Source organism: Chelon labrosus (genome assembly GCF_963514085.1).
Source record: "Chelon labrosus genome assembly, chromosome: 5".
NCBI lineage: Eukaryota > Metazoa > Chordata > Actinopteri > Mugiliformes > Mugilidae > Chelon > Chelon labrosus.
Window position 1 is genome coordinate 21,171,333 of NC_140341.1, and position 11,083 is coordinate 21,182,415.

Below are 11,083 nucleotides of genomic sequence, written 5' to 3' on the forward strand. Positions count from 1 at the left end.
CATTTTTGCTTGCATGGGTGCCAACACACTTTTCACTCCATTCATCATATTCATATCCCTTTTTCCTAAAAACCTAATCCAGATTTCTACAACCTTTTTCTGATATTTAAATGCAAAAGTCGATGTTTGAGTTCCAGAAGTGAAAGCCAATGGTAAAAACAGGAACACTATATGAGAAGAGACGTAGTTGTAACGTTTTTTGTTGTAACGTTTTTTGCAGAATGTATATGAGAACTTATCCAAAGAGTTTCCTATAACATAAAAACACAGCAATTAAGTTAAGAAACAGAGTAAATTCAGTGATGTTAGATACTGTTTTCTTTTTCTCATCTATAAAAAATAAACAGACAAGAAGGAAGTAGTCGCTGGTCATTATAGTGTTTCCATAAACTCCTCTCACATGTCGCCCAGTTTCAAAAGCTGAGCCCGCAAAATACATACACAATAACTGATGCAGTATAAACTGAAGCCGATGTGAAATGTCTAAAAAATTACACTTCAAATGGCACAAAGACACTGAAAGCTACATAATTATAGTAACAAGACAAACTATAATTAGTTATTTTTCCGTACTTAACTTTAACGACGACAAAATGACTCTTAAATGGTCGCAATGTGTTTAACAGATGCCACCCAGCGGGGATAAGCATTGTGCGTAATTTTCACCAAATCCTGCAGCAGCATCATCTCGAGCCACGATTTAGGCAACGTCGCGACTGCCTCGTTTGTCGAGACGAACAGTGAATGTTACCCATGGACGAGCCTCCATAAAACCCAAAGCTTCTCCGTGCGGTAGTGTTCTGGGCTCAGCTGATAATGAATTTTCTCTTTAATTGAAGCTGCAGAAATCTTTCCACAACTACCGCACGGCCGTAAATTTGTCAGAGTGGAAGAGAATTATGGGACACGTGTTAAGATATGCCCTACGACCAAACGCAGCGCTGATCAAATCTACATTTAGAAGTCATGAAACAAACTCTGGCTTCTCATCGGCTCTAAATCACGTCTAAATTGCACATACAGCGCTGACTCCACGTGTGAGCCTTATGTGCATATTTATGATTTGAAGTATAATGTATGCAAATGCAAGTGCGTGCTTGTGTGTGTAGGCTGACGGACGTGCAGTGTGATGAGTTTATCATGGTGGAATGTGGAGCTGCCAGAGCTAAAGCCATACGTTGCTGTAGGCGCCATTTCCCCTGACAGTGACGCTCCGTTGGGTTTCACCGACCGACTAACCGCTTACACGTGGCATGAACGAGAACACAAACACATTATTACTTGAATATGCACGATTGAGCGTTTTGAGAATTATTTAAAAGAAATGTGTGCGTTATTAGTTAAAGTTGGGCTATCATCAAGTAGCTGAGTCTCTGTGTGTGTGTGTGTGTGTGTGTGTGGATGTACTTTGGATGACTGGTGTGTGTATGTGGGAGAGAAGCCCATTGCTCGGAGCTCTACCGGAGCTAGCTGTCACTCACGTAGACACCGACTTAATAAGGCTGTGAGATGAAAGACACAGGCGCTTTAATTCACACACAAACACTCACTCTCTCACACACACACAGCATTTGTTCCACTTAGGTGTTCACTCATTATGCTGTCTTTCCCTATCAGTATCCATGATGTCAGTGTAATTTAACATAACACTCTCTATAATCGTTTTAAACATTCTTCCGACTGCAGCTCCTCTGTTTAAAAAACCTTTTAGCCTCAGGAATCTGTTCCCCTTTGTGCGTTCTAACTCATGACAACTTGCATTAAAACTGTAGATGTAATGCGGTCTTGCTGAGCGTCGAGAGATCAGAGACCACAAAATTAGATTTGAGATAGATTTTTTTTTTTAGAATTTACATCTTTAATTTGGCATTACTGTGCAACAGCCCACAAAAAGAGTTGGGAGACTTTTGGACTCACTTGTGGTTTCACAGTGTATTACTGTGGAAGATAAATTACGTTTATTTATGCTCGCTACAGCCATGTCCGGGGGCCATATGTTTTTGGGTTGTCCGGATGTACAAGTATGTGCACAGCGTTCTTGCCTCCAGAACGCCTTTACGAAATCCCTTCAAATCTGGAACAAAGGTTCACTTGGTATCTACGATAAACTAAAATTTGGCATCAAAGGTCGCCGTGACCTCATGAAAGACATTTCTAGTCATAACTCAATAAAGTTTACTCTAATTATGACAGGATTTTACACAAATGTCTAAAAGGATAAAGCGATCTAGTGATTACATTTTACTGTCCTTTCCAAAAGCGCAACACTGTAAACATCATCATGCAAATACGCTTTTATTAAATTCCTTCCAGCTTGACAATTTGGATGATGCAGACAACAGTAAAGTTTCACAGGAAATCCACCAATTAGAATGACCACCGCTGGAATGGTGGACTACATGTGAAGGCCGTGATGCACCAAGCTGACCGCTTTCCGGTGTCAGGCAGTCAGTTAGCACTTGTCACCCTAGTTTTTCCACTGTACTCCACACCTTTGGCACTAGTCGCACCTCTGTTGTCGATTCAGCATTGGTCTTCAGCAACCTTTGAGGGTTGCTAAAGTGCAACTTTTTGGACCAGACACAGACGACATAAGGTGACGTCATTTCAGCATTCAGATTACCTGGAAGTCAGTGAAGTCAGATTGGTGTGTCCCTGCCTTTACAAAATGATACGTACCCTTAATTAAAGTGGTATTGTTGTAAGAACTTGCTCTTGAGATTCAGGAAGCTTTCACACCTAGGTCGTTTTTCCAAAACCACTAGCGTTTATCCCTCAGGTCACTTTGTTTGGGCTGATCTGATCAGAGCAATCGTAGTCCATTCCAGGAAATGTGAATCGAGAAGAGCCTGGTTAAAGAGGGTGGTCTCACCCCAATTGCAATCGCTCCCCGGAGCAGTTCGTTTTCAGTGTGAACGGCCAACAATGCGCACCCGATAGAGGGGTCTGGCAGCGCACCTTATCATCGTGTATACATAAAGTTTTCTAGGCATAGATGCTTGATCAAACTGAACATGCTGTTCATATGCAGAACACTGGTATACCAATCACACAATAGCAATGCAAAGTTTTTTCCGGCAAAAATTTGAGCAATCACAAAACTGAACAGAGTGTTCAGTTTTGTCTCGCTTGCTTACGAAATATAGGTATGAAAGCACCCTCAAGAGTTTATTGTGACGATATTAGATGTGTCAGGATTACAGACTTTTCTCGTATTTGAGAGAACACCTTTTTAACCGTATTTCCTCCTTTTCACACAATCTCTCAGACAACGTGGTGATCTACTCGGAGAAAGAAGAGTTCGACAAACTGAAAGCTCCTCCACAGAAGACGGTCAAAAGGTGAGAAAAGCCTCTGATTCCCAACTGATTACAGCAGACTGCTTCTATCCAAAGGACAAAACAAGAAGATAATCAGTGATTATAGGTGAAATCCAGGCAGCAGAAAACAAAATATGCTGTTTGGTAAGAATTTAGGGGCTCAGACATAAAAGAAGAGTCGTAAAGGATATGATCCTTTATTGATTACTGTGATGTAAATGAAGGTGATGAATGTGAAGAATTATTAAGCTTTGAAAGGATGGATCGTTAGAAGGGTTGAGTATAACATTTTGATCTTGATCACCAGCTATTTTAAGTGAAATGTGAACTTTAAAAGATTATATACAGCAAACAAGGGTAGAAGAGCTACTGGCTATTCTCTCTAAATAATGCTTGTAAATGGTAACAGATAACATTACATTTTCCAGCAGCCCAAGGTGACGCCTTCAAACAGTCAACCCAACGATATTCAGTTACTGACATGTGACAGGAGAAAAGCAGGGATTGTTCAAATATAAATCTATGGGTACCACTATCATGTGATGAAAGTCAAATCGACACAGACTAGTCACTGATGACGGCACTAATACAAACGCAGTAGAAAGTAATGCTTCGCAATAATAAAAATCTATATTCATGATCCGAATACACTGAGAACAGACAGGTCACGCGCTACATACTGTGCACTGCAGATGTGTATAGTCTGTATAAAAACAGGCTGCAACTCAGCACCATCAAAAGCATACTCCACAGCATGTTGTAAGGATGGATGCTGGGTTAAAAAGAATAAATAAATGCAGTATTTCTTTGAAGCCTTCCCCGTGTACTGCAGCTAAAAGTCTAATATCTTTGACAATGCGGTCGCCTTCTTTCTGAAGTTGTTTAGTGACTGCTGTTGAGAGGATGTGGACCGTTCCTGTGCTAGTGTTAGCAGATGTCTTTTCAAAGGAGTGTGCACTGCAGTAGTATTTTTGTTGTATTTCAGGCCTGACTTAGACATTTTGCACGTCAGGGTAGTGAAGTTTTGTTACTGTCATCTTTAGTGAAGTATTTCACTGATAAACCGCTGCTAGTTTGCTGCAACGACCCACTGGGCTCCTCACCTGTCTAGTCTGCGCAAACCTTACTGTTTATACATGTGTTTGTTTATACAGCATTGTATACTGATGTCTGAATGTGTATTGTGTGTGGTTGCATTCGTATGTGGCGTCACAGAGACTACACGACAGAAAGAATCCTCCCATTTGTTCAGAATCTGACTGTAATTAAGCCACCACAGAACAAGTCACTGCAGTAGTAATATCACTGCTGATGGCCTTTTTTTTCACTGTATCTACGTATAAGTTTGTGTGTAATGTACAAAACAAGTTCATTTGAGGTTTTTAGTTATTTTTTTCTTAGTTTTAATGATGAAGCAGAGAGCCATTATGTGGCTTTGGAGCACACAGGGAGGTGGGTTTGGTGGGGGATGTGAGGTAGAACAGATGAGCCCTGAAGTCTAGCACACGGAGAGAAGGACAGAGGGAGTAATTGTCAGGGTGGATAGGGGTATTTATTCCAGGCTTCACCACCACCAGGTGAAAGCATGTCTCGGCAGACAACAAAAGAGCATTTTCTCACTTTCTTTTTTCACCATACATCTCATCCCTCATGTGAAGACAATGGCGCTTTTATAAGGACGGTGGCTAATGTGAAAATACATGATGGCATGCACACTAGTCTACAACGAGCCACTGTGCTTAAATGTACTGTGCTCGTAGTAAGCCTCATTAGAGGCTTGATCCACAGTTCCAATATATGGAAGGAGTGTAAATAAGAGAATAGATGAGGCACACATGCATGTGCGCACTCTCCTCAGCATTAATAGTGGTAGACAGTGTGGTACAGCAGCATGCCAGAGGATGTGCTAACTCACTGCATAATCTGCCAGAGTGGGTGTAAGATGTCTGGGAAACAATACCATTTTTGTGTGCGCTCAGGGAAAGAGTGCAAGACGTTGAAACAATGGCATTCTGTGAGCATCTCTATCACATAGGTGCTTTTGCGAGAAAACCCAGAGCAGGCAGCGAGCGGGAGAGGGCCGGTAATAAAATGATAACACGCGCTATCATGTTGTAATTTCAGTCAATCTCAGGAACTGCCTGGAAACATCAGCAGCCGTGGCAACAAAACAGCATTCTTCTCCAGTTTCTGTTAAGTTTGCAAAGACACAAGTCATTCCGCGTGTATTAGCTGTCGGCATTAACATAAATGGTCTAACGGTGTCGGTGAATACGGCAGAGTTAGTCTGATTTATAGAAGAATTGTCATGTATGCATGGACAGGTCCAAGCAGCGAACTGTGAGGAAAGTTGCACTCAAGAGGATAAGGAAGTTGCACTGTCGGTTGCCAGTGCGTTGGGTACAACCTGTAATAAATCTGAACTTTACCTGGTGTTTTGCTTAGAGTTTGTTATTGATAAAAAGATGATGCTACAGTAATAGCTTCTCATAGACAATAGAAATCTCTGTCCAAAGGTATAAAAATCCACGAACTAGAAGCAATGTTCTCAGTCATCCAGGTCATAGTATTCAAAAGGGTAACTGGACTTATAGAGTTTCTAGAAGACGTTTTGCCATTCATCCAAATAGCTTTGTCATTTCTAAAAAAAAAAAATGGTTGGGAGTTAAACAAACAAGATATAAAGTGTTAATTGGTGACATATAGAAGGTCTATTAAGCTAACAGCCAGTTTGCTTGATGTTGTTGAGTGCTCTGTTATACTGCAATTTTGTGGAAACCTGTAGAACACTGGGATGGAATCACTGTGGAATCAGCTTTTCAATGAAACATAAGCAAACTGGCTAAGGACACGTGCTCGAAATAATTCTTCCAATACCAACGACATATGTACGTTGTTTCTGTGCAGTGAAAACGATGCCTCTTCGGAAAATGAGCAGCTGCTGAGCCGCAGCATTGACAGCGACGAGGAGGCGGCATCAGACAAGCAAGGATCAGCAGAGACCCAGAACCCCAATCCCAACCTGTGCACCAAACCCGACCTCTGCCTGCTCTCACTGGGGCTGCTGGACCGCGGCCGTGCCTGCAACGGCACCGCCTCCATAGCGGCCGGGCAGTCCAACAACATCCAGAGTCCCAACCACATCAACAACGTCAACCACATCGCCAGCAGTAACCACATCAGCAGTGTGAACGCAATCAACAACAACAATAAAACCCCAGGGGTAAGTTGGAGGGGCTTTTCAAGACCCTGCTGCAGTTAAAATATGATTATGAACAGATCCTCAGTATCATCTGGAAATCTCATAATTCCTGTTTTTAGTTGTTGTTTTTTTGTTTTAACACACAGATGCTGCAGAGTCGAAGAAAAAAGATCCTAGATCTGTATGCCAGAGCTTGCAATGTGACTGAGGGTAAGTCTGTCACAGGGAGGAAAGTATACATCTTACCAAACCTTGTAATCAAGAACCGATTTCTCCTAACACTGTGAGGGGAATTCTACTCTTTCTCGTGAAGATGAACTCTTCTTTTTTTTTTTTATAACTGTGTTAAAGTGAGAAATGGCAGAGGACGTCAGAGAACACTGCTGTAGGGAAAAAAAGTCATTACCCCACTACAGCATTGCATTTTTAGACAGTAAACTAAAGTTAAGACTTTACAAAAGGACTAGAGATGAGTAACATGACTTTTTCTTGTTCGAGTGCAGCTTTCACAAAAGTTTAAACATAAATTCTGGAAAAGTAGATTAACAAAGGCACAAACACAACAAACAGCAAATGGATGCGTATGAAAAAACACCACCGTCAGCTCCATCAAACTCTCAGATAACAGTTCTTTTTGATTTCCTGTCACTCTCCAGGCTTAAGCCCGACCGAGCTTCCCTTCGACTGCCTGGAGAAGGCCAGCCGCATGCTGAGCTCCTCCTACAGCAGCGAGGCGGCCGTGGTGAAGACGTGGAGGCACCTGGCCGAGAGTTTCGGGCTGAAGCGCGACGAGATTGGCGGCATGAGCGACGGCCTGCAGCTCTTCGAGAGAGTGAGCACGGCAGGCTACAGCATACCTGACCTCCTGACGCGCCTGGTGCAGATCGAGAGGCTGGATGCCGTGGAGTCGCTCTGTGCGGATGTGCTGGGCAGCAGCGAGGTGGCTGGACGGCAGGGTATCAACAGTTTTCACAGCCAGATGGTCTGTCCTTCCCCATGCCCGTCTCCATCCCAACGCTGTGCCAGCGTCTGAATATGTGGCGAAGCAGAGACTTCAGAGACTTGAGTGCCTTACAGCACACATATATCCAAGGACAGATACTACTCTGACAAGGAGGACAGCACATTTACAGTATATGCATTACCCCATCACATGAAGAATGTCAGTGGGCCCTTCGTCCACAATCCTTTTTTCCTATAATGGACTTTGTGTCAAGAAGCTAATAGTCTGAAATTGCCTTAATTTTCTATACTCTGTCTTTCTAAGTGTTAAAAAGGTTGAGAGATGACAAAATTGAAGACCTCAGATTCACATCGTCCTCTAGTTTGCCATTCCAGATATTTTCTCCTCTGCAGAATATAATAATCATGGTTAGTTTATTAGGTCTTTGGTTCTCAAAAAAAGTTATGGAATTTTAGCAAAACATTGCCCGAGAGCCTGTGCGCTGGACGCAACAAAGCCTTCAAAAGTTATGATGTTAATTTAGCACACATTTTCAAAGGACTGCCTCACTAAGGCAGTCTGATCAGCACCAAAAGCTTATGCTTCTATCATTCCATGGTTGTTTGTGTCCTTGTAAAGGAAGCAACCCTGTTTGACCGCAGCACCAGTTACCATTATATAGTTGCGCCTTCCGCTGCGCTGTCATCACACAGCAAAGACACCAGCAATGAGCTCCCCACTTAGAACGCAATCATCGTGCCCAGCTGGAAACGCTAAAACATCGCTCAGCTCAGCTTTCATCCGGTAAACTTGCTTGTGAACTTTGGACGTCTGTGGACGCCCCCGTGTCTCTTGATGATTTGTAAATTCACCAGCAATCGCGCAACAGTAGACAAGAGCAGATCGTGATAGATTGTGGTTCTCATTTCTGGTGAATAATATCAATTTTGGGTTGACTCTCTCCGATCCCGATTACTCTAAAGCACAAACTCAGATTTATTCATTGATTAGCATAAGCGCGGTAAGTGTGGAAACACTGATCACAAGCAGATGTAGTGTACGGAAAAGTTCAACCAACCACCTCACTGAAAAAAGAAAATGCCAGAAACACTTGTTTCGTGTTTAGGGTTTGAGCATTAATCGCATACACTGGATGAACACAGCGTTACTCTGCTGCCTAAGCACACATGGTCACTGTCTAGGACTTTAACACACAGAGCAACATACTCTTCTACTGCAGCTACTTCCTCAACAGTGACCCAGTCTATGACCCCCCCCTCATAATTCTGCCTCTCGCCCCCTTACTCCCCCTTGTGCCCCAATGCTGCGGTCTAGTGCTGCCGCCAGCCCTAATTATTTGTCGTGTGGCTCCCCATGCCCCTAATAGGCTAAAGTGTTGTGGTTTACAGAGCGGGTGCAAAGTGCCTGTGATTTCCAGCACCTAATTATGCATTTAGGGCCACTTAACCACTGAAAGCCCAGTGGAAAAGCTGTAAAAAACACGCATTAAAAAGAGCGATGCCAGGGCATGAGGAATGACTAACCTCCCCCAGGGTTGCCGCACCATCAGCGGCGCAAGAGTACTGCTGGTCATGGCAGAGGCAGCGCTGCAGTTGTCCTATAACGGCTGTTCTTATTCAGCTTTTGTGGTTGGCTCAGTCATGCTCAGACAGGATTTAAGCGCCCCTCTCCCCTATGGGACCAATATGGCAAACGAGAACAATATGCGGTTGTGTGAGTTCTGAGAAGCAGCTGAAGCCAGTTAGGTGTAGTATGTACAGAGCAGAAACTGTGGCTCTAATAAACCTTATGAGGAGCGTCATGTTCATAAACTCCATTAACAGTGATGAAGTTCACAGTTCTGATGCTGCAGATCCAGTCTCTTCCTTTCAGTAGCAGTTAAACGTCACATCTCAGCAGTGAGCTCCAAGGAACGCCAATCTGCACAGACGTTTTTCTTTCCTCATGTTCTTTGTTCACATTTCACAATGCAATCTGGGGCTGGACTCCAGTTAATTAATCTGCATGAAAATCAAGCGTGTATCCATAAATGTGTCTGTCTTAATGTCTCAGATCTAAAGCTCACATTTAAATATACTGCCTTCTTAAAGCAGGGTTGTCGTCATCAAATCCATTTATAGTTAAAGCAGATTACTTGTTATGTTGTTTAACGCTGTTGATATTTTGTAAAATCATTAAGTGGTCAACTGGAGCCTGACATATGATATGCTGATATGATAATATACAGAAGCCAAACACGGAATACTTACCTCAGTAGCACATGCAGTATAATAAAACATGTACAAACACACAAACTCTTCACAGAACCAAAGTGTAACTGTATATATAACTTATTATTGTACATAAAGTATACCTTAATAAAGATGTATGGCAGAAACTGCATGGTGGCTGAATCTATTTCAGTGTTATCTTTTCTGATGAAGATCTGACGAAAGGATATTTTGTTTATTTTCTATGGCTTGGACCATTGCTTGACTTGGGGGAACAAAGTTAAGAACATATTGTAAATTTAGGAACATTTAGGGATTTGGTTTGTGTAATCTTTTTGCATACATTCTCCGCTCGGCTGGTTTTCAAAAAACTTTGTAGGTGCAACACTTGCAACCAGTTTAAATTATTAAGATTTTGCCAAACATTTGCTGTGTAGTTGGTTGGACCAACAACAAATCCAAACACATTGTTCTCTAATGAGCCTTGATCTCTGCACACAGGTGGGATGGAATTATTGACAAGGCAAAGACCGGTCTTCTCCGCACTAAGGCGTGTTGGCCGCTGTGCTGTTCATTTGTGTTAAATGAGTCACATGAATTACTAAAGCCTGTAAGATTAACTTAGCTCATGGGGCGAAAAGACAACCCATTTTTAACTTTCCTGAATTTAACATAAAGGGAACACCTGTTGTATAATTCCAATAGCGCAAATGCTTGTCAACCAGTGGCTCTGAGCCTGTGTGTTCTCATTTGCCTTACAGAATAAAAGAAGCTTGTAATTGTACAAAAAACTATAGCGTACAATATTTAAAGAATAGGTTGTAGTGGGGCTTTTGGTTTTTTTTACATGCTACTAACAGCTACTGGTTGGGGGTCAAGTTAGACTGACCAGGCTAATGTTTAGACTATAACGTAGCTAGGTCTGCTGTTGAGGCGGACTGAAGTAAAATATTTCAGTGCTTTTTGTTTACCTGAAGACTCAACAAAAAAGATGTATGGGTAAGACACCTCTGACCATTAAGGTGGGGTATTTACAACTGCTTGAGGCTGGGAGACTGAAAGGAGATGACTATGGATTGATCAAATTAAGTTTTTACCATGTAACTTGCAGGTTCTATGGCCGGCAGAGTCAACCTACTTTATTTATTTTCTAGACATAGTATCTTGGGGCAATTTAAAAAACATTTTAATTCTGGTGATTCTCTATTGCTTTTGTTTTGTGCTGCTATTTTACATTAAAGTCGTTTTCCTATAAAACAGGGCAGGGACATGTTTAAAGTCAAGGTCTCCTGAAGTGCCAGTCAATGCTTGACCTAATGATGGTACAAGATAAAAAGTCAGGAAATTACAAGAGGTTTTAGATATAAAGTATATAATAATATATACT

General features: G+C 42.1%; 1 protein-coding gene across 2 annotated transcripts in view; it reads left to right on the plus strand.

The window, feature by feature from the left end:
- Window positions 1-11,020, plus strand: part of edar (ectodysplasin A receptor) — a 51,247-nt gene extending 40,227 nt beyond the window's left edge. For both annotated transcript variants that reach the window (XM_084544489.1, XM_084544490.1), the window contains 4 exons: window positions 3,269-3,341; window positions 6,228-6,543; window positions 6,669-6,732; window positions 7,179-11,020. In XM_084544489.1, the coding sequence (XP_084400615.1) occupies window positions 3,269-3,341; window positions 6,228-6,543; window positions 6,669-6,732; window positions 7,179-7,555 (830 nt within the window). In that variant the 3' untranslated portion in view covers window positions 7,556-11,020. The remainder of the gene's footprint in view (window positions 1-3,268; window positions 3,342-6,227; window positions 6,544-6,668; window positions 6,733-7,178) is intronic.
- Window positions 11,021-11,083: the final 63 nt, after the last annotated feature.